General features: G+C 32.9%; 2 protein-coding genes across 7 annotated transcripts; both read left to right on the top strand.

Moving 5' to 3' along the window:
* Window positions 1-7005: 7005 nt before the first annotated feature.
* LOC108345789 (probable phospholipid-transporting ATPase 8) lies at window positions 7006-15433 on the top strand. 6 transcript variants are annotated; one of them, XM_052866944.1, is made up of 12 exons: window positions 7016-7908; window positions 8005-8110; window positions 8702-10062; window positions 10997-11110; window positions 11208-11484; window positions 11842-11930; window positions 12016-12124; window positions 12199-12429; window positions 12556-12681; window positions 13514-13612; window positions 14068-14259; window positions 14559-15433. In XM_052866944.1, the coding sequence occupies exons 1-12, from the start codon at window positions 7715-7717 to the stop codon at window positions 15153-15155; spliced, it is 3495 nt and encodes a 1164-aa protein (XP_052722904.1). In that variant the 5' UTR covers window positions 7016-7714; the 3' UTR covers window positions 15156-15433. The 6 variants fall into 6 exon arrangements, with proteins under 6 accessions (XP_052722905.1, XP_017440032.2, XP_052722904.1 ...); XM_052866945.1 differs by having other exon boundaries at window positions 7006-8110; window positions 15102-15433; XM_017584541.2 differs by having other exon boundaries at window positions 7016-8110.
* A 1835-nt stretch (window positions 15434-17268) lies between these two features.
* Window positions 17269-23242, top strand: LOC108345928 (putative disease resistance RPP13-like protein 1). The gene is made up of 2 exons (XM_017584784.2): window positions 17269-21117; window positions 22187-23242. The coding sequence occupies exons 1-2, from the start codon at window positions 17588-17590 to the stop codon at window positions 22194-22196; spliced, it is 3540 nt and encodes a 1179-aa protein (XP_017440273.1). The 5' UTR covers window positions 17269-17587; the 3' UTR covers window positions 22197-23242.
* The last annotated feature ends 653 nt before the right edge of the window (window positions 23243-23895 follow it).

Genomic DNA, 23895 nt, shown 5'->3' with positions numbered 1-23895 from the left:
CTCTCTTTAATACTAACACTGCCTACTAATAGAAAAAAAAATTAGATTATCTTGCACCTTAATTCTTGTGTATTAAATACTTTAGTTAAGTTGAAATCATTATTAACATATTGAGATACTATCTTCGATTAAAAAATCACATTTTTAGTAATATGAATATTTAGTTTTAGTAGTGGTTAAAAAATGAACTTTAACTTATTTTAAGTCTACAACTGGTAAGGTGATATTTGTATTTATTTATATATTATAAACTGGTTTGGTAAATTATTGTCCGTTTTGGATTAAGGATTTGTTTTTGGTACTACTTCAAAAGGTCTCTTACCAATGAAGACATCTTATATGTATATAAACTTATGTCTTATTTTATCCATGTGAGACTTTGTTTGTACAACACATACAAACCAATGAAATAATAGAATTTCCTCACCATATTATTGAAACATATGGAATTGTACTTAGCAAATCATCTTAAAATTTCATTATTATTTCATCAACATAATTAGAAATCAATTTATAAATAATAATTTATATAAAAATAATAATTTTCGCTTGTATTATAATTGAATGAAAAAAAATTATAAATTTATATATAATAAAGAATATCTATAATTATATTATTACGTTGTCATAATTCTACAAAATTAATCTACAAATCAACTAATATATTGTACTATTTTATCCAAAAATATAGGAATACGATTGGTTTCTGAATGACTTGTACTCTTTGTATACATTCTTTATTAAATTAAATAACAATAAGTTCTCATGAATAACCACGATGGAATTAATTGTTTAAAAAATAAAAAGGCATTCAATTTTATAAAATGATTCGTATAAGCAACCTTTGGTTTCAGAGGTTTGAAAATGTTTAATTTATTACCCTACATATAATTACAAAAAGGAATTTTAGCATAGAAATTTTTTTCTCTTTTGTGTCACATGCATGTGCATGCAATTATAAAAAAAAAAAGAATATACACTTTCCCTTAAAGAGAGGAATAACTTGTGGTAACTACATAACCAAAGAATACAAAACATTTTAGAGACCAAATTGTTCGAAAACCAAAGACAACACGCCATAGAAAATTCTTCTTATCATATTACATACCATGATTTGAAGCAAGACATCATGCACATCACAATGTATGTTCCAAGGTTTCAAACTTATCAATAATTTCAATCATGTCCATTTAATATACTTTTCATGCTTTTGAAAATTAACAATATAACAATTCTTCAATATTATCTCTATTTTTCTCTTTCTATATATTACTCATTAAATTATGGATAAATACCACGTCCCTATCTATCCATAATGTAATAAAAAAATGTCATTTTCCTCTCTATTATTTCTTTCACTTTTGCAATATAAACCAGAAACCATATAAATATGCACATTAATTCCTTTATACAGAAAGAAAATAAATGGCCAACACCATTGGAGTGTACACCAAGATCTGTATTTTTTTTTTCTTTTTTGTCTTTTCCTGATTATATATTATTCTTTTCATTTTTCTTTACCACTTTTCATCCATTATTTCAAAAATTATTAAATTTTTACCATTAAATAAAAAATGTTGATGCACAAATAATGAGAAAATAAATTAATAATAAGGAGGGTCGTGACAGGTTATTTGCACGTTGTAGGGTTTGAGACGTTTTACTACAACCCTAATTTATGCTGACGTGGCCCTACATGTTAAGTGGGCCATATGTACACGTGGCTCTCTTATCACCATGTTGTATACTGCCTAGTACCTTCATCATATTTATTGTTTATTAAATTTCATGGTTTCGATGGATACATTTATAGTTTGAGAAAGAAATTCAGAAATGAGAAAAGAAAAATAAAAAATTTAAGAAAAATGGAATGGAAATATCTTCTTAGATGAATGGAAATAAGAGATAAAATTTTATTAAATAAATAACTTCATACTCATAAATAGTATTATAAGAAAATTATTAATAAATAAAATTTAAAAAATAATTAATTATTATAAATTAGACATAATTTTATAGTATCTAAAATAATTATTTTAATAAAAAATTATAATTATTTTTTATAAATTAGAGTTTAAATTAATCTCTAATTCCTTATTATTTATTTTCTATTATTAGATTTTAAATTAATCACTAATGAATTAAAATTTAAAATTAAAATTTAATTAGAAACTAATTTAAAATTTAAATTTAATGAGAAGCTAATTTAAAATCAATCAGTTAAAATAATACGAAACAAAACAACCATAGAAATCAAAAGTGACAAATTCAAGGACGGCAAAATGTCTTGTCTACCCATCTAATTAGCAAATGGGTCAATAGCCTCATGACCTTAAAGCTGAATGTTACAAACCCTAGTTTTCAATAAAAATAATAATTTAACACCTGGGAAAAATAAACCATCAAGTAATAACATCATAATAAATATTAACTTGTTAATTATCAAGTTCAAGTGAAAATGGTTTTATTTATAGATATATATATAAAACATATCTTTATTTTACACACACACACACACATATATATATATATATATATATATATATATATATATATATATATATATTAGTCCTTAATTTAGATGTAAATTAGAATTTATTTTTATCTAAAACTTAGATATATTCTAGTCACAAATTTTAAAAATAAATGAATATTGGAAGATAGATTTAGAAGAATAAATGAAAAGATTTGAGAGGATAAAGAGAGAATTATAGTATTGTTTATTTTGGACTTAAAAAAAATTTGTGAAAAATTTAATGAATGTAACAAATAAAAAAATAATTATGATAGATAAAATTAAAAAATTACACATTTGTTCTCGCGGTTAAAAGTAACATAAATAAAAAATTCTTGGAGTAGAATTAATTTAAAAGATGTTAATGATTAGTTTTTAAATAAATAAAAAATCGTTGTAATCTTGATATTTAAAAAATCCTATAATATATTAATTAATTTAAAAATTTATTCAAATCAAATAAAAACCAATTTAATCATTATTATATGTTGAGTCTATCGAGGAGGATGTTCCATGCGGATTACACAAACACCAATAACATCTGAGCTAACTATACAAGGGATAATGAGTCTTTCACCTTTATATACTGTTATACTTCCTCATTTCTATTCAATTTGAGACTTTGACTCACATTTAGATTCCCAACATTATAATGAATACTAAAAATAAAATATGGGTCTATGAACTATATGAATGATGTAGAGATGATTAATAATTACACACAAACACTCTTTCCTTATACATCATTTTTCTTATAAGTCGATTTCGAATTTTCAATATCACGCAAATCAACTCACTCGTTTCCAAATCATTTGAAGTAAACAACATAGAGCATCACAAATTTGTCTACTGGAATAGTAATTCCCTATATGTAAAGAGAGTGAGAGTCCTTTTAACCAAACATGATTAATTTTTTTGCATGTTAAATCGTGTTTTAAGCTAACATTTTGGATAGAACGTGTTAAACGGTGTAAATAAGTCAAATGCACAACATTTGACATGTAAAATTTATTTTTAACTTAGTTGGGTTAGAAAGATTATATGAAATGTCGCGGTACAAGTTCAATTTTTTTAATAAAGTTGGACTGCTGAATTGGCCTAACTGATTCGCGGGACTGACCTCTTGGACTTGATAGGCCGGGTTGGTTTGGATTCTCAAGTTGAAAGCACTATCCCGACCTATCTTTTTTAGCCGGGCTGACTCACCGAGCTTGACCCTTTTTGCATTCTTTATTTTAATATGTTTGAAGATTAAATTATATCAAAGCTGGGACAATAACTAACATAAAATATCAATTGATTTTTGATAGATGTTAAATGAATTCATTTACTGTATCAAAGTGAACTATAAATTTTGTAATTTGACTCTATCAGAAGTTAGTAAATTAAAAGAATTAACTTATATAAATATTTTGTTTTTTAATTTGTTTTATATATTTATTATAACATTAAAGTGGAATGATTCAACCCACTTATTTATGAAAGTGTTTACCTATTTTAGTAAACTTTATTTAGATTAGAAAGTGACATTACAAATATCAATAAGTAAAAATAAAAATGTTAACTTATATAATTAGCTGAATAAATAATTTAAACATTCAAAACATTTAAATATTACTAACAATATCCTAGTATTAAAATAAAAAAGCCAAAAGTGTGTCAACCTATGTAATTAAAAAACAGAGAATAATTATAATAAAAAAAAATAAAAATAAAAAAATTAACGTTAACGAATTGTATATGAATATCCAACTCGATTTAATCTCATTTAACTTATAAATTAAATGAAATGAGTAAATTTAATCCACATTTAAAAAAAAATATGTTTTCAACAAAACTTAAGTCCATTTAAATCAACTAGCAATGTCAATGCTCCAATATATTAGTCAAACTCTTATATATTTTTTTACATCACCATATATATGCTATTATAGTGAGTATAGTTTCATCAATTACAATAAAAGTCAATACAAAAAATTAAAAAAAATACATGAATAAGCAATTGATCTTATATATAAATGAAGAATAAATTAAAAATATATAGTATTTATATACAATAAAAGGATAACAAATGGAGATTGAGAGAAAGGTGGCGAAGATTACCCGATAGCATGTGTCATGCCATGTTTGGGAATTTTCCTACTCAATTCAAATGTGCCAACTGCCAAGTTGCCCTAAATTTTAGGAGAGGACCACATGTCACCATTACTACTTACTCTGCTGCTCAATTCTTACACTTATATATAATAGTGCTTATTTCTTTATAACACAATACTTATAAATTAATTATCATTTTTATATCATGGTTTAATCACAATGGTTATGTTTAATATTTTTTTCATATATTTTTCTATATGATCATGAATGCAATGCTTACTAATATACTTTATGAAGGGTTGTGTTGTTGTGATATAGGTCTAGGGTAGGGCCCACCCACCACAAAACTTCCTTATCTCTTTAAACTATTATATAGTATCAAAACCTTATATTATATGTAATTATGTCATAATCCAACAGCTTACTATAAAGTCACCAAATTTCATACAATTAAAAAAGAAACCTTGTCTGAATAAAGAAATATGAAAAAAAATACTAAAATATTAATCGTGAAAAATGCAGAAAATCTTTTTCAAAAGTATAATCAAAATGGAAAAGCTCTGCCACAAAATCCACGGAAAAGTTAAAGCAAAAATAATTGCTAGCTAGGTGTTATTAACGTCATGCTTTTTGAAATACTAAATCTAAAGAATTGAACTAGAAAACATAATTTTACTTTAAAATATATAATTTTAGTGTAAGCTTTTTGTTTAATAAGAGAGTGAAAAAAAAAGAAAAAATAAGAAATAAAGTAAAAAGTAAAATTATTTAAATTAAGTAAAAACAGTAAAAATGATTTTATTTTATAAATGATTTGATTAAATTGATAAAATAAAAAATATATTAGGTTAGTGGTAAGATTTAAAATTACAAAAAAGCGTTTTTAGAAAATTATATGAGAATGACATTCAAGGAAATTGAATATAATTTTTCCCTTTTATCAACTTATTTCCTTTTTTATTTAAGGAGTGAAGTGGGGCAAGAAATTCACAGTTCCTTTTTCATGTAAATCTGCATAAATCAGAATAAACAGATAGATGTGTCTCCCTTCAAATTCATTGTATTACATCTACAATAAATTCTAAAAGTTTTCCTTTTGATTTCTAATATTATACACACACACAAACATATATATATATATATATATATATATATATATATATATATATATATATATATATATATATATAATATGTTGGATATTGGAGGAGGAAGCAGCAAATGACAAGTGTTTAAATGGAAGAAGATGCAGAGGCACATGCCCTATACTTGTGAGGTTGTGCAGGGTCACATGCTCTTAACTTGTCATGGTAACTTTTGGAAGTTTCTATTCATATCCAAACGTTATCACCTTGCATGTCCATTTCCAGTTTTTTTTCTTCATGGCTGGGATGATGGTGACTCCTTTTCTTGTTTCTTACTGTTGGAATCAACATGCCATTGTTCTGATTTTGAAAATTAAGAGACTAAATTATATTTTTAAAATACCAAATAAATTAAATTACAGAAGTTTTTGACCAAATTTGGAAAAGATATGATAGATAAAATTGTTGAAATAATAATAATAAAATGAGAAAAAGTAGAATGAAGGCAATAAAATATAGGTTTAATCCTTTTCGACATCCCTATTTATGTACGAATGTCTCAATTGGGTCCTCGTTTTCTAAAGTGTATCAAAATGGTCCCTAATTTTGAAAATTGATATCAATTGAGTCCTTTCCGTTAAGTTGGCTGGACGGCGTTAAAAAAATTGATGAGTGGATGCTGAGATGACGAACGAACGCTCGTCCACCAGCGAACGAACGCTCGTCCACCAGCGAACGAACGCTCGTCCAGTGTGGAACGAACGGTCGTCCAGCAGTAAGAGGTCGACGAGCGTTCGTTCTCTGGTGGACGAGCGTTCGTTCGCTGGTGGACGAGCGTTCGTTCGTCATCTCAGCATCCACTCATCAATTTTTTTAACGCCGTCCAGCCAACTTAACGGAAAGGACTCAATTGATATCAATTTTCAAAATTAGGGACCATTTTGATACACTTTAAAAAACGAGGACCCAATTGAGACATTCGTACATAAATAGGGATGTCGAAAAGGATTAAACCTAAAATATATTAACGAGAGGAAGTGAGTGAGAGTTGTGACAGAGTACAAGGAAGGAGTATCTATCTGTATCAGGGTTTGTTGTTGTCAATGTAACAACACGTGTTACAAAGCAACAAACAAAAACGTCAAAAGTGTTTGTGGATTGCACCAACTTTTCGATCTAAGTGCTACTCTTCTTCATGCAAACAAAGGGTACAGTATACTATGATACTGTTTCTATTATTGTCATTATTTTTTTATTCAGTATTCACCCCTCTTTCATACTGTTTTTTGGTCTATTTTTTATTTTGATTTTTGTTTTGTTTTCTTTGGTGAAGAAGTGAAGCAAGACAGTAATTTTAGCAGAGTACTAAACTAATAGTAATGACCAGCTCGGTAGTCGGTTCTATCAATGTTTCTCTGTCTCTCTCATTTGTTTGCTTTTAGAAGCGGCAAAGTTAACTGCTACTCATACCAAGCTCTTACTTTTTGATCCTTTCTCTCTCTCTCTCTCTCTCTGTTTCTCTCTCCACAAACAGTTTGGTTGGACTTGCAAGGAAGAGACATCTGCAGCTTCCATTCAGGGGAAGGAATTCCCAAAGCTTTATCTTAAGGGGTTTTCAAATTTCAGAGCACACTTTTTCTAGCTCATTTTGGCTGTGATTGTGGTGTAGTTGAGGTTTTGTGTTCTTGTTTGAAGGGATCAAAGCTTGTTTGGTTTTTTCTCTGTTTTCGTTTTCTTATCTTTGACTTGCCATGTTGGGTAGTTCTTTTCATATTAATTGAGTGTAGCCATTTTTAGGTGAAGGGGTTGGCCTAATTTTCATTATTATTATTATTTTTTTTAAATATCTGGCCCTGCACTTTGGTGCTTTCATTCTGCTTATAGAAGGTGAGGATCAAAATCTGTGCTTGAGGGAGGGGGTTATGAATGATGGGTGCTTCTTTGATCCCATGGAGAAGTAGAGGAATAACTGGGTTTTTTGTGTGAAGAGAAGACATTTAGACACCCCATTTGGAAAATGCCTGGAGGGAGCAGCAAAAGAAGGATACATTTTAGCAAACTGTACAGTTTTTCTTGTTTGAAATCTCCTTTCAGAGATGGTCATTCCCAAATTGGGCAGAAGGGGTACTCCAGGGTTGTGTACTGCAATGATCCAGATAACCCTGAAGCAGTTCAGTTGAGTTATGGAGGCAATTATGTTTCAACAACCAAGTATACAGCTTTTAATTTTATCCCCAAGTCTTTGTTTGAGCAGTTCAGGAGGGTTGCAAATATCTACTTTCTCATTGTTGCGTGTCTTTCATTTAGTCCATTGGCACCTTTTACTGCTCTGAGTATTGTTGCTCCGTTGCTGGTTGTGATTGGAGCTACTATGGCCAAGGAAGCTGTGGAAGATTGGAGGAGGAGAAAACAGGTATTGTTTTGTATAATAAATGTTATGAATCAATAGGAAAATGAGAGTAATTTTCCCCTTACTAGTTACTACTGATGATCAAGGAGTAGTTTCACAACATTCATTATCTTACAATTCTCTAAAATTAGAAAATTATTATGTTATGGTTTAATTGGTATAAAAGTATATTTGAATGCCCTTTTCTTTCTGGAAAGTGGAATATAGGGGTATTGCAAAACTGTCCTTTCTCTTTGAACATATATAGTATAATATAATTCTTGTACATATCAATTTGTGTTTGAAAATTTTGATCTTTCTTGATCCATAAAAAGGACAATTCTACGAGATGATTCTGTTGCATATTATTATTATGTCATGTAATTAAGTGCTGCTATATGCCTATGTAAATTGTTTGGCGTTTTTAGGATATTCTTTTCTCTGTTAGTCATTTGCTTAGGATGCACTTGACTTTTGTGTTTTGTTGAGTCACCCTTTTGGTTGATTTCTTTTAAATCTTTGTGTTTTCTGGAAAGGTTTTCCTCCCATTGATGTACCCTACATATCATTCACAGACTAGAAGTTTTCCTGGCTAAAATTCATGTATTTCTTCAGGATGTAGAGGCAAACAACAGAAAGGTTCAGGTATATGGTAGAAATTATACGTTTACGGAGACTAGATGGAAGAAACTCCGTGTTGGGGATATCATTAAAGTGTACAAGGATGAATACTTTCCTGCTGATCTTCTTTTGCTTTCATCAAGCTATGGTGACGGGGTTTGTTATGTGGAGACTATGAATCTTGACGGAGAAACTAATCTAAAATTAAAGCATGCTTTGGAGGTGACAGTTCATCTTCATGATGAAAAATCTCTACAAAAGTTTAGGGCTATGGTTAAATGTGAGGATCCTAATGAAAATCTGTACTCATTTATTGGAACTTTACAACATGATGGTAAAGAATATCCTCTTTCCTTGCAGCAGATCCTGTTAAGAGATTCTAAGTTGAAAAACACTGATTTTATCTATGGCATTGTTATCTTTACTGGCCATGATACGAAAGTTATGCAGAATTCCACTGATCCTCCGTCCAAGAGAAGCAAAATTGAGAGGAAAATGGATAAGATAATCTACATCCTCTTCAGTACCTTGGTTTTGATATCCTTTATTGGTTCAGTCTTTTTTGGTATTGAGACCAAAAAGGATATTAGTGGTGGAAGGTATAGAAGATGGTATCTTCGTCCAGACAATGCAACAGTGTTCTATGATCCCAGAAGGGCAACACTTGCTGCTGTTCTTCATTTTTTGACTGCCATTATGTTGTATGGATATCTAATTCCGATATCACTTTACGTGTCCATAGAAATTGTGAAAGTTCTACAGAGCATTTTCATCAACCAAGACCAAGAAATGTATCATGAAGAATCAGATAGGCCTGCTCATGCACGCACATCAAATTTGAATGAAGAACTTGGCCAGGTTGACACAATATTGAGTGACAAAACTGGTACTTTGACATGTAACTCAATGGAGTTTGTCAAATGTTCAATAGGGGGCATTGCATATGGTCGTGGTATGACAGAAGTAGAGAAGGCACTTGCTAGGAGAGGAAAAGGTGGAGAATCTGATGATGATAGTGGATCATCTGATTTCTTGGGCCAGAATAATGAGTCAGTTGATTCTCTGCATCCGGTTAAGGGCTTTAATTTTAGCGATGAGCGCCTAGTGAATGGGCAATGGGTTAATGAACCATATCCAGACTTCATACAAAAATTCTTCCGAGTTTTAGCTATTTGTCACACAGCTATTCCAGACGAAGATAAAGAATCCGGAGAAATTTCCTATGAAGCCGAGTCACCAGATGAAGCAGCTTTTGTCATAGCAGCAAGGGAGCTCGGTTTTGAGTTTTTTGCAAGGACACAAACAAGCATATCATTGCACGAATTGAACTATGAAAGTGGAAAAAAGGTTGACAGGTTGGCTAGCTCCTTTTACCATGTTTTGTTTTAGTTATACATATCAGCACCATCTTCTGATATGTTTCCCACAATGTTGGTGGCCAAATATTAGATTATATAATTTTTATTTAACAGAGTAGTTCAGATTCTGTTGTCAACAAAGTTTTATCAGAATTCTCACTAAAACAAAATTATAATAGGATTTTCAAAGTTTTGGTTTGCCATTCCGTTTACATCTTCATATATCTTTTCAACTGATTTCATTGTATATAAGATCCATAACAGAAAATAAGTTCAATTATGGATTTTTTGTAATTTCTTGGATGATGTAAACATAGTTATAGGGAAATTTTCTTTTCTGCAAAATCACATGTAAAGGTAAAGATTCTCGTCTGTGCTCTTAAATCTGTTTTTAGGATGAAAGATTGAGGGGAAGAATTAAAGCCTTTCATGTTTGGAAGAATATTGGCTGAAAAAGGATGATATCAAAGGTCGTAAGATTACATATCTTGAAAAAGAGAAGCAAAACCACTGTAAACAAAATTTACCAACTATAAGAAAATCATCTTTACCACAGGGGTCATCTAACTCGATAAGTTAAGTAGTGTGTGTGAGTTGTTGAAAACCTCCTGGTACCCATATTCAATTCCTATGAATACAAGAATCATCTTTAACTCTTAATAAGAGAAAATTCTACTTGAAATTTTATAAATTATTTGAATCATATACTGCCATTGAGTGGTATATATTTCTAGTTTGTATTCTTTGTCTTCGTTTCAGATAAATTCTGTCAATTATAGGTTTGGACCTTTTTGATATATTTGGTCCACACAGAGAGTGATTTAAGAAGCTTTGAGCAAGTCTTTACGTATCATATTATAATTTTGTTACAATTTCATATTTTTAAAAATCTATGTTTAATTTACTGTTCGTTGGTTTAATTTTTGACTAGTAGAGTGTACCAGCTTCTGCATGTCTTGGAGTTCAGCAGTTCCCGCAAAAGAATGTCAGTGATAGTGAGGAATGAGGAAAATCAATTATTGCTTCTATGCAAGGGTGCAGACAGGTTTCAATTATTGTCCTATGTTTTTTGAATAGTGGAGTTGTTAGTAGTAAGTTGCGTGTACTGATGTCAAGTTGTGTACTTCCGTGCATGTATTCAGTGTAATGTTTGAAAGGCTCTCACAACATGGAAGACAATTTGAGGTTGAAACGAGGGATCATATCAAAAGGTATGCCGAGGCTGGTTTAAGAACCCTTGTAGTCACATACCGTGAACTTGATGAAGAAGAATATAAGTTATGGGATAAGGAGTTTTCAAAGGTCAAAACTTCTGTAACAGAAGACCGAGATGCACTTGTGGATGCAGCTGCTGATAGGATGGAAAGAGATTTGATACTTCTTGGTGCTACTGCAGTTGAGGATAGACTGCAAAAGGGGGTAAGTACAAACTTTTTAATCTTACTAATTCTAGTCATGCAAGTCTTTGCATTTATTATTTTTAGAATTTGAATGAAGAGTCGAACTCAATCTCACAAAATCAAATTGTAAAATTAGAGTTGTCTAAGTTTTATTTAAGCCATATTTCTAGTTGATGTGAAATTAAAGTGGACTAGGGGTGACTCGAATGAAGGCAACTTTCTAAAAATTATATATCCAGTGAGAATAAAATAGAAGTTTCTGACAAAAAACGAATTTCAGCTTCAGATATAAACCACTGAAACAGGAAAAAAAGAGAGTTATTAAACACCTTTGTTCTTGACTAGTTAATAGAGCTTATTTGACATGGAAATACAGGTTCCCGAGTGTATTGAAAAGCTTGCACGCGCAAAAATCAAGTTATGGGTATTGACAGGAGACAAGATGGAAACTGCTGTCAACATAGGGTACATTAGCAAGGCTTGTTCTAGATTCTTTTTATGAGAAGGTTGTGTAAAATTTAATTTATTTTCCATCCTTTTCTTTGTACAGGTATGCTTGCAGTTTACTTAGAAAAGACATGAAACAGATAGTGATCACTCTTGATTCCTCAGATATCCTATACTTGGAAAAACAAGGGGACAAGCAGGCTCTAGCTAAGGTACACGACCTTCGAATTTTTTGGAATTTAATTTTCTGTCACTATTGTAGATCTTTGATACAAAAATTTCTTAGGCTTCTCTTGAAAGCATTAAGAAGCAAATTGGAGAAGGAATCTCACAAATTAACTCTGCAAAAGAGAGTTCTAATGCAAATAATGGAAGTTCTTCTGGGTTTGGCTTGATAATTGATGGGAAGTCCTTGGATTATTCTCTTAATAAGAATTTGGAAAGGTCCTTCTTTGAGCTTGCCATTAATTGTGCTTCTGTCATATGTTGCCGATCTTCACCCAAACAAAAAGCTCGTGTGAGTACTATGGGTGTGCAGTTTGAATTTCTGTCATATAAATAATATACATTCCTTGAGTAGTTGCATATAATCATAGGTTGGGTTGTTAAAATATTATAATCATGTCAGCAAAAAAATATGCAGGTTACAAAGTTGGTAAAATTGGGAACAGGGAAGACAACATTATCTATCGGTGACGGGGCAAATGATGTTGGCATGCTTCAGGAGGCTGATATTGGAGTTGGTATCAGTGGTGCTGAAGGGATGCAGGTCTGAAGATATTGTTATTAGCCTATTCCAGTTACTTCTATATTCAAATTTATGGAAAACGATCTTATATGAGATAATAACTTCTTGATGATGTGCTTAAATAAGAGTTTTTTACCTTAATCTTAGCAGTCTATATGTTCTTAACGCTTTTGTGCTGCTTAACATTTTGTCTCACTATGTCATTGCATTTGGATTATTTCAAATTATGGAGAAATTCACTTGAGCATAATCAACCAAGCTGTCAGACCAACAGGCATGCAACATAAGTTATCAGTAATGTTATTATGTACAGAATAGAGTTGATAGAAATGACTATTTTTACGAAACTGTGTCCAGGTGCCAAACCCAATGAAAATGTTTAATAACAATCAGACTGCCATGTAGATAGTGCCTAAACTCAGAAAATTCAGCATTGTGATGAAGTTGGTTTTAATTTTCTATGTTGGATTTGGTGATTGGTGGAGTGATCTTATTACTCAGCCTTTGGATTGAACACTTTTTATGAACACTGAACCAAGTTGGGTGTGATTGACATTTAATATCTATTCATTACCGTGGGGAGGAATGCTGGGAAATATTCTTAACAGGGTAACATTACTATCTAGTCTTTCTTGCCAATTACTGTCCATACAAGTAAGCATCATTAAATAACAAGTAATAGGTATATAAAAACATTTGATTTAGTAACAACTACTCCACACAGCAGTCCTAAACTCTTCATTAATATTTCTGAATGGACATGCCATTTTTTTTGTATGATATGCTAATGATGAATTGAGTTTGAATGACACGGTCCCAATTTCTGATATCTGTGAATAAATTTTGTCTGCAGGCTGTAATGGCAAGTGATTTTGCAATAGCTCAATTCCGGTTTCTAGAGCGTCTTTTGTTGGTACATGGTCATTGGTGTTATCGGCGTATATCAATGATGGTAAAACCATGCATCCATCTATTTCTCAGTCTTAAAGATTTAGTGTTCACCTACTCAATGCTTTGACGGTTCAACTTTAGTTTCCTCAATGTTCTGAGGTTACAGAAAAGAGAGAATAACAACATTCAAGAAGTAACGTAAAAGATAGAAAAAAAACTTTATTTGATTATTTGAAAACTAGTTTTACAAGAAGTTCTAGTTGCTTCTTACATAGAAGTCTGTTAACATAAGAAAGAGACAGCTGTATAAAACTTATTAATTATTTTGCCCTTTTTCCTCAAAATTTTTACTCTCCGTGAGTAGATTGGTTTAGTCCAGATGAAAAAGATCTTATAATTTTCTGTCTGCTATGTAAGAGTACATGTGTTTGGGATCATACTTGTCTAGATAAAAAAGAGGCAACTTTGTCCCCAAAAAAAATTGCTGCTGATAACTTGTTGAATTTTTTTATGCAGATATGCTATTTTTTCTATAAAAACATTGCATTTGGATTTACCCTTTTTTGGTTTGAGGCGTATGCTTCTTTCTCTGGTCAAGCTGCTTACAATGATTGGTACATGTCATTTTACAATGTCTTCTTCACTTCACTTCCAGTGATCGCTCTAGGTGTTTTTGATCAGGATGTTTCTGCCAAACTTTGCCTAAAGGTATTATATATATTGCTTTTTTTGAATTTGCTTTTAAAGGATATTTAAGAATCAGCAGATAGACATATATGGTTCTTCTTCTTAGAAGACATATTTAAGCATTATTGTGGCACTATAATGGTTGTATAGCAACATTGATTTTAGGATGAAATCTAGCTAACACATTACTCTGTAAAGTTCTAATGCTATTGTGTGGCTGACATGTCTACTGATTTCTTTTGTGGCTCTTGATTTTAAATAAAGATTGGTTGAAAGCCAAGATTCTGTGCTAATCAATAATCATATGGTCTGTTTTACAGTATCCCTTTCTATATCTAGAGGGAGTAGAAGACACCCTGTTCAGCTGGCCCCGAATTCTTGGGTGGATGTTGAATGGAGTCCTTAGTTCTTTAGTGATATTCTTCTTAACCACTAATTCTGTGTTGAATCAAGCCTTCAGAAGAGATGGTAAGGTGGTTGATTTTGAAATACTTGGGGTGACAATGTATACATGTGTGGTGTGGACTGTGAATTGCCAAATGGCACTATCCATAAATTACTTTACTTGGATACAACATTTTTTTATATGGGGCAGCATCGCTTTCTGGTATGTATTTGTGTTGGTCTATGGTTACTTATCTCCAGCAATATCCACAACATCTTACAAGGTTTTTGTGGAAGCATGTGCTCCCAGTGGTCTCTATTGGCTAGTAACCCTTTTGGTTGTTGTGTGTGTGCTGCTACCGTATTTCTCCTATAGGTCTTTCCAAAGTCGGTTTCTTCCAATGTACCATGATATTATACAGAGAAAACAAGTAGAAGGGATTGAAATTGGCTTATCTGATGATGATTTACCTAAACAGGTCCAAGGAAAACTAATACATCTCAGAGAGAGATTGAAGCAAAGGGAGTTGTGAAATGTAAATGCTTCTAAACATATTTTCTTTGACCCTTGAAATTGTATTTGATTTCTTGCTGAGCTGGGACGGGCATTGAAGTAGTGAGAATTGAATATAGCTTTTAAATTTTTTTTTTCTTTTCTTCCTTGGTTTTTATTTGTTTATAAAATTAGGAGAGGAGAATTTGTGCAGCAGTCACCTGATGTAGATTAGCTATGTAAAGCTTGAGTATTTGTTGTACCGAAAACGGTCATTGTATTTGTTAATGGAAGAAGCAATAGATCTTTTACAATATATTTTATACGTAAATGATCTTTATTATCTGATGGAAGTTCCAAAAACAACTAGAAACATGACATACGTCTGTATGTCAGTGAGGTTCAAACTGGTGTATTATAAATACATGTTGGACGAAAGAAAGTTTAGTATCTGATGGAAATGAAGCCATGTCAAAATTTTGTTAGATGAGACAGTTATAGAGAATGTTCTTCTGTAAGAAATTATTATATTATAAGGCATCCACCCAAAAGCATAGGTGTTGAAATGAAGATAGAAGAAAATTTAAGAAGTATGACTAAAAAGATCAACAATTAAATGAACAATTAACAAATTTCATAGTGACATACAATATGATTCTACAAACGTCACAAGACCATCCAATTTTCTGTACTTGGATATCTGCAAAGAGCAAAGATTGATCTAAACTCCATGCTAGATAACTGACACTACTAAAAACGAGAATAAGAATTTCTACTATATTCCTATGTTCAAGAAAGAACACTGTTGCAAGAGGACTTAAAGTTCATGATACTTAAAGAGGTTATCGTTTTATGTTTTCATTGTAAAATAACTGCAGGGTCTGAGGTTATAAAATGATTTAATACATCATTTGGTCTCTGCTTTTGGGGATTTGGTTCAAAATGGTCTTACCTTTTAAAAAAGTTCAATAAGACCTCATATTTTGTTTAAAAATGTTTAATTCGGTCCTTTTTGTGGACGCCGTTAAAAACATAACAGTGCTGATGCCACTGTGGCCAAATCTGAGTGAGGTGTTATGTTGGATGATTATGTGACACTGTGAAGTGAAGTGTGGGTTCTTTTATTAAAATCAAAGAAAATTTCAATCTAAAACCCTAACGTTTTAAGAACCTAAAGTAGAAATTAGAATCAGAAACCCTAAATTGGGGAAAAATCCCCAATCTTTTTTATGCATTTTTGTCTTTCTTCCTTCTTCACCAACAGTGCGTCGTACATCGAACAAGGCTAATCCTTTCACACTTTTAACCCAGTGATCCATGGGTTTTTCCTCTCTCTATCGTGGGTTTCATAAAACCCCAATCTTGATCCCTTTTCTGGTGCACTGCCATGTTTTCTATCGTGGAGCTCTCGCTAACAGTGGTGATCATTGGAAACATAATGATTTTTGGTTGCGTTCGAAGTGATGGTGGTTTTGATTTTGGTTTTCTTACAAGTCTGGCGATACACTCTATTTCTTCTTTTCCCTAATAGAAGCTCCCTTATACATTCACAGTGGAGCTCTGTTTCAGGCAGCGACATTCCCTTGTTAGTGGTCTACGTAATCATGCACAAAAAGATTGAGGATTTTTCTCAATTTAGGGTTTCTGATTCTAATTTCCACTTTAGGGTTCTTAAAACATTAGAGTTTTAGATTGGAATTTTCTTTGATTTTAAGAAAAGAACCACACTTCACTTCACAGTGTCACGTAATCATCCAACATAACACTTCACTCAGATTTGACCACATTGGCATCGGCACCGTTATGTTTTTAACGACGTCCACAAAAAGGACCGAATTGAACATTTTTAAACAAAATATACGACCTTACTGAACTTTTTCAAAAGATAAAACTATTTTGAACCAAACCTTTAAAAGTAGATGAAATTAAACCTTATAAAATTTATCAACTTATGATAGATAAACAAAATATCATGAAAACCATTAATACCACTTATCTAAATTAACAATCATAGAGGAAGTAAGATGACATTCAATTAGCTGTTCAATCTTGATCTACTAAACAAGTAGATTAAAACAAGTATATATATATATATATATATGACACGTCGTATATAGTTACTCACTAATACCGTATCATGAACATTGTATATGAGATCCTGATCATTTGGTGAAAGATAGCTCGTAAAGCGTTGGGAATAATAGCTTTTATTTCTCCTTTTTATTTGTCACTGCTGAATTGTTATGTCAGACAACCATTATGGATGACAGCTGTGAACATTTTTATGATAAGAAAGACTCAACAATTATTGCTTCACTGTGTCCCACAATCCTTTTTCCGTATCAGGATTTCATACTTTCATTCATCACAACCGTTGAATGAATATCCAACTGCCCACGTCTTCACTGAAATACAGTCGTAAACTTCGATTTCAAATTACACACTTGCATTCACCATTTTCCAACTCCTACAATGGCAGCAGAACTTGTCGGTGGTGCTCTTCTTTCCGCTTTTCTTCAAGTTGCATTCGACAGGCTGGCTTCTCCTCAATTCGTTGACTTCTTTCGTGGAAGAAAACTTGATGATAAGCTGCTCCGAAATTTGAACATCATGCTCCACTCACTCAATGCTCTGGCCGATGATGCAGAACAGAAGCAGTTCAGAGATCCACACGTGAAATCATGGCTTTTTTCTGTCAAAGAGGCTGTCTTCGATGCAGAAGATCTCTTGGATGAAATTGATTATGAAATCACCAGATGCCAAGTGGAAGCTGAATCAGAACCTCAAACCATCATTTACAAGGTATCAAACTTCTTCAATGCTACTTTCAGATCATTTAACAGGAAAATTGACTCAGGGTTGAAAGAAGTCCTAGAAAAGTTAGAATACCTTACAAGGCAAAAGGGTGCTCTTGGTTTGAAAGAGGGTACTTATTCTGGTGATAGATCAGGTAGTGCAGTCTCACAAAAATTGCCATCAACTTCTTTGGTGGCTGAAAGTGTTATTTATGGCAGAGATACTGACAAAGAAATGATCATTAACTGGCTCACATCGGAAACTGACATCTGTAACCAACCATCAATACTTTCTATTGTGGGTATGGGTGGGTTGGGTAAGACCACACTCGTCCAACATGTATACAATGACCCCAAGGTGGACGATGCTAAATTTGATAGTAAAGCATGGGTCTGTGTTTCAGATCATTTTAATGCTTTAACAGTGGGAAAAACCATTCTTGAGGCAATCACTGATGAAAATGATGAAAGTGGAAACCTGGAAATGGTTCACAAAAAGCTAAAGGAAAAATTGAAAGGAAAGAAATTTCTTCTTGTTTTGGATGATATTTGGAACCAAAGACGAGACGAATGGGAAGCTGTACAAACTCCTCTTAGCTATGGGGCTCCAGGAAGTAAAATTCTTGTCACAACACGTGATGAGAAAGTTGCTTCTAACATGCAGTCTAAAGTACATCGCCTAAAGCAATTGCGAGAGGATGAATGCTGGAAAGTTTTTGAAAAACACGCATCAGAAGATTATAATCTTGAATTGAACGATGAACTAAAGGAGATTGGTAGCAGGATAGTTGATAAGTGCAAGGGGTTACCTTTAGCTTTGAAAACAATTGGATGCCTTTTACGCACAAAGTCATCAATTTCGGATTGGAAAAGCGTATTGGTAAGCGACATATGGGACTTACCTAATGAAGACAATGAAATTATCCCAGCACTATTTTTGAGCTATCACCACCTTCCTTCTCATCTTAAAAGGTGCTTTGCTTATTGTGCCTTGTTCCCCAAAGATTATGAGTTTGTGAAGGAGGAGTTAATTTTGTTGTGGATGGCCGAAAGTTTTCTACAGTGCCCTCAAACTAGACATCCAGAAGAAGTTGGTGAACAATACTTTAATGATCTATTGTCAAGGTCTTTCTTTCAACAATCAACCACGGAAAAGCGTTTCGTAATGCATGACCTTCTGAATGACTTGGCAAAATATGTTTGTGGGGACATCTGTTTCAGGTTGAAATTTGATAAAGGAAAATACATACCGAAATCAACCCGTCATTTTTCATTTGAATTTGATCACGTCAAATGTTTTGATGGTTTTGGGAGTTTAACTGATGCTAAAAGACTACGTTCTTTTCTTCCAATTACAGAAATTGAGAGAACTTACCTTGGTTATTATCCTTGGCAATTCAAGATTTCGGTACATGATTTGTTCTCCATGTTTAAGTTTTTACGCATCTTATCTTTCTATAATTGTTTGGGCCTTACAAAACTCCCAGATTCTATAGGTGATCTTAAGCATCTCCGTTCGTTAGACTTTTCACACACTGCGATACAAAAACTACCTGACTCAACATGTTTACTATATAACTTGCTAATACTGAAGTTGAACCATTGTTTAAGGCTGGAAAAGTTGCCCTCAAATTTGCATAAACTGACCAAATTGCGTTGCCTGGAATTCAAAAATACAAAGGTGACAAAGATGCCTATGCATTTTGGAGAATTGAAGAATCTTCAAGTACTGAATATGTTTTTCGTGGACAGAAATAATGAGTTTAGTACTAAGCAGCTAGGAAGACTCAGGCTTCATGGAAGGCTATCAATTAATGAGGTGCAGAATATTACGAATCCTTTGGATGCATTAGAAGCAAATTTGAAAAATCAACACCTTGTGGAGTTAGAGTTAAAATGGAACTCAAAGCACATCCTTAATGATCCAAAGAAAGAAAAGAAAATACTTGAGAATCTACAGCCTCCCAAACAATTGGAGGGTTTGGGTATAAGCAACTATGGTAGTACACACTTCCCAAGTTGGTTATTCAATAATTCATTAACAAATTTGGTATTCTTACGGTTGGAGGATTGTAAATATTGCATATTTTTGCCTCCCCTTGGACTATTGTCATCTTTGAAGACCCTCGAAATCGTAGGGCTTGATGGAATAGTGAGCATTGGTGATGAATTTTATGGGAGCAATGCTTCTTCATTCATGTCCTTAGAAAGATTGGAATTGTACGACATGAAGGAATTGAGAGAATGGAAATGTAAAACTACTTCTTTTCCACGTCTTCAACATCTGTCTATGGATCACTGTCCCGAGCTGAAAGGTCTGTCAGAGCACCTTCTTCATTTAAAGAAACTAGTTATCGGTTACTGTGATAAGCTCATCGTTAGCAGAAACAACATGGACACGTCATCGCTTGAACTCTTGAAGATTTGTTCGTGCCCTCTTACGAATATTCCCATGACCCATTATGACTTCCTTGAAGAAATGGATATAGATGGCGGTTGTGACTTTCTTACAACCTTTTCGCTAGATTTCTTTCCAAATCTCCGTTCACTTCAACTAACCAGATGCCGAAACCTGCAAAGATTTTCACACGAGCATACTCATAATCATCTCAAGTACTTCATAATTGAGAAGTGCCCTCTAGTTGAATCATTTTTCAGTGAAGGGTTATCTGCACCGTTGTTACAAAGAATTGAAATTCGGAGAGCGGAGAATTTAAAGTTGTTGCCAAAACGAATGGAAATCCTGCTTCCATCCCTTAATGAATTGTTGATAATTGATTGTCCAAAAGTGGAGACGTTCCCAGAAGGAGGTTTGCCATCAAATGTAAAACATGTGTCTCTTTCAAGTTTAAAACTTATAGCCTCCTTGAGAGAGTCATTGGATGCAAACACATGTCTTGAAAGCTTGTCTATTGGAAAGTTGGATGTTGAGTCGTTTCCTGATGAAGTTTTGCTACCTCACTCTCTCACTTCTCTACAAATATTTGATTGCCCAAATCTTAAAAAGATGGAGTACAAGGGTCTCTGTGACCTCTCTTCTCTCACACTTCTTCACTGCCCTGGCCTTCAATGCTTACCAGACGAGGGTCTGCCCAAAGCCATCTCTTCTCTTACAATTTGGGACTGTCCATTGCTCAAACAACGTTGTCAGAATCCGGAAGGTGAAGACTGGGGAAAGATTGGTCACATTGAAAAATTGATTATTAGGTAATGAGACACAAGTTCAAAGTTAGATGTTCACAATTTCCATTGGTCTGTCTCTTGTACACGTGCTAATTCTTCACAATATCTCTCTACCCTTACAATTACAAATTTCTTATTGCAAATATTTCACTCAGTAATCGACATTTACTAAACATTGTTGGATAAACTTTAATGGATGGACCCCATCATTTGATTTAAGGATCATGTTTCCCGGAAATTAATGACCCACTGCACCAGCTTTTGTTTTGTGTTGGTCTTCCTATATTATAAAAGGCACATTCATGTGAAGAGCTAAGTACCACGGAAAAGAAGGAAAAAATAGAGGAAGGCGTGGTCAAGATTGCCATACTCACAAGACACCCATTGCAATAAAGAAAAATCAGTGTGGGTGTGTGGGAAAAATAAAGAGAGAAAAATGAGAGAAAGCCACCGCGGTGAAGAAGAGAAATAGAGAGAGGGGCCGTTGTTTTCTGGAGTTGAGAGTGTTGTTGTGTAGCCCATGAAAATAGAGGGTTTGTATTGTTTAATGGGTTTTAAGAGTGTCTTTGTTGTAAGTTAGAGAGTGAAGATTGTTGTGTTTGTGTGTTGTGGACTTTTACAGAAATAATTATAAAAAAGATATCTATCAGATACTACATAAACACCAAGTTTTAAAGGGGATGATCAGATGAGTTTTAATGGGTCTCATTTGTCAATATGAAAGAATATAATTGTTTTTCCAAATCGAACATTTTTCTCCAACTTGTTTTTTGCTATTGTTATCTGTTATTGCTTTTGAACAAAAGTAGTAATATTTTGTTGATTTCTCCAACTTCAACATGAACTTGAGGTTTGAAATCACACATCATGTACTTGTTCTCCACTTTACCTTTGAACCTTTTAAAATACAATCTTGGCTATTGTAAGTATTTCACTCTCTAGTTAACATTTGCCCAATAACAGCAAAAGCTTTTCAACCAGGTGTGCCTACTGTCCACAATGATTTATTTTTCTAATATTCTAATTAAATGTGAAATTTATATTTTCAATATTTAGCATTGAAATTGAATTTCAAGCAAATGTCTTTATTTAGGACATTATGAAAATCGTGAAGGCATTGAAGTGCAAACGTTATGCCATGTAGCATCGACTGGGGAAAGATTGCTCTGTAGTTTGGAGTAATGGCTGGATCGTCATCCTTTAGAAAGGGTCCTTGGAAGAAATAGATTTGGTTTGCAGGATTGTGGAAAACCTTTTCACAAATGGGTTCTTTTAATTGTATATCTGTGTACCAAAAGGGGACAATGAATGTGCTAAGAAACATCAATTTTATGAATAGCTTCTTTAATGAATTTCAAACACTAGATATTAAGAAACAGGTTTTATGCTGCACGTCACACTGCACATCAATGCTCTAGCTGATGATGCGAAACAGAAACAGTTCAGAGATCCACGCTTGAAAACAAGGCTTTATGCTGTCAAAGAGGTCATGTTTGATGTAGAGGATTTCTTGGATGAAATAGACTATCAACTCACAAGATGCAAAGTGGAAGTCGAATCTGAACCTCAAATTTTCGTTTATAAGGTATCAGATTTCTTCAATTCTACTTCCAGTTCATTTAACAAGAAAACTGACTCGGGGATGAAAGAAGTCCTAGAAAAACTAGACTATCTAGCAAGGCAAAATGGTGCATTTGGTTTCAAAGAATGTACTTATTCTGGTGTTGGATCAAGTATTAAGGTATAACAGAAATTGCCGTCAACTTCTTAAAGAGGGGCTGTTTTGTGTTCCTTGCTGTGTTCTCCATGTAAAAAAATGAAGAATCAATTCACCATCTATTTTTTTAGTGTACTACTGTTGTTTATCTTTGGTCTTGGCTGCAGGGGATTTTTTCTTTTACGCATTGTTTGAACTCAACTCAGCTTGTTGATTTTATCAAGTCTCCCGCAGTAGTGCTCTAATAAAACTTGTGTGATTAGCAGCGGTGATTTACACTGCTTGGATGATTTGGAGATTGAAGAACTATGGCATATTTCAGAATAATGTTTCACAACTAAGAACTGTTCAAAATATAACTATATAGCATTGTTCAACATATAAAGGATTTTTGGTTTTGAAATTTTTTGACATCAATACTAGCCCCGAGAAAGGTACAACTACTATACAAGTTATTTGGCAATTACTGGATATAGATTGGATTAAAGTGAACACAGATAGTTCTTGTAGTGTAAGTCATCCTTATCCCTTCGATGAAAGGATCATTTGACTCAGATATCCTTGTTTGCAAATAAGTTTGATTGTGCTCAAGCCAAAATATTGAATTGTCTGAGATTCGATAAATCCATATATGGAAGCCCGGTCTTGGTTCATAATGACTGTCTCTATATGTAACAAGATAATTTAAGTATAAATTAAAAAGTAGCAATTCTAAGATTTAACTATGAAAGACAATGAAAAATGTTACATGTACCATTGTAGTAGAATTCAAATACTCAAACATCCTATCTCCCCAATGATCTCTAGTGCATAATTTAGAATAATATACAATAAGACATGATACTGCAGGCCAAGTACTCACTCCCACTCTAACTCCACCGGTCTAACTCTACCGGTCCTCTATTCAATGTGTTTAATTTCATTACGAGATTTCCTAGAAGATCATCTTCTACTACTTCTGTATCTCATCAATCTTTATAAATAACGCGCATGACCCGTTTCTCAAGACTGAAATAAAGATGTTCAAAATCTCATGCAAACCATCAATACCGCTTAAATGGCAGCTATCGACCACTACAATATTC

This window comes from Vigna angularis, chromosome 8, assembly GCF_016808095.1.
Source record: "Vigna angularis cultivar LongXiaoDou No.4 chromosome 8, ASM1680809v1, whole genome shotgun sequence".
NCBI classification, from domain to species: domain Eukaryota; kingdom Viridiplantae; phylum Streptophyta; class Magnoliopsida; order Fabales; family Fabaceae; genus Vigna; species Vigna angularis.
Note: the sequence above shows the minus strand (reverse complement) of the source record. Positions and strands in the feature narration are given on the sequence as shown.

Excerpts from the sequence above, each read along its gene's own strand:
- LOC108345928 (XM_017584784.2), top strand. The coding sequence starts at position 17,588 with ATGGCAGCAGAACTTGTCGGTGGTGCTCTTCTTTCCGCTTTTCTTCAA.
- LOC108345789 (XM_017584541.2), top strand. The coding sequence starts at position 7,715 with ATGCCTGGAGGGAGCAGCAAAAGAAGGATACATTTTAGCAAACTGTAC. Across the intron at positions 11,485-11,841 it reads AGGATAGACTGCAAAAGGGG|GTTCCCGAGTGTATTGAAAA; the intron begins GTAAGTACAAAC and ends ATGGAAATACAG. Across the intron at positions 13,613-14,067 it reads ATCGGCGTATATCAATGATG|ATATGCTATTTTTTCTATAA; the intron begins GTAAAACCATGC and ends TTTTTTATGCAG.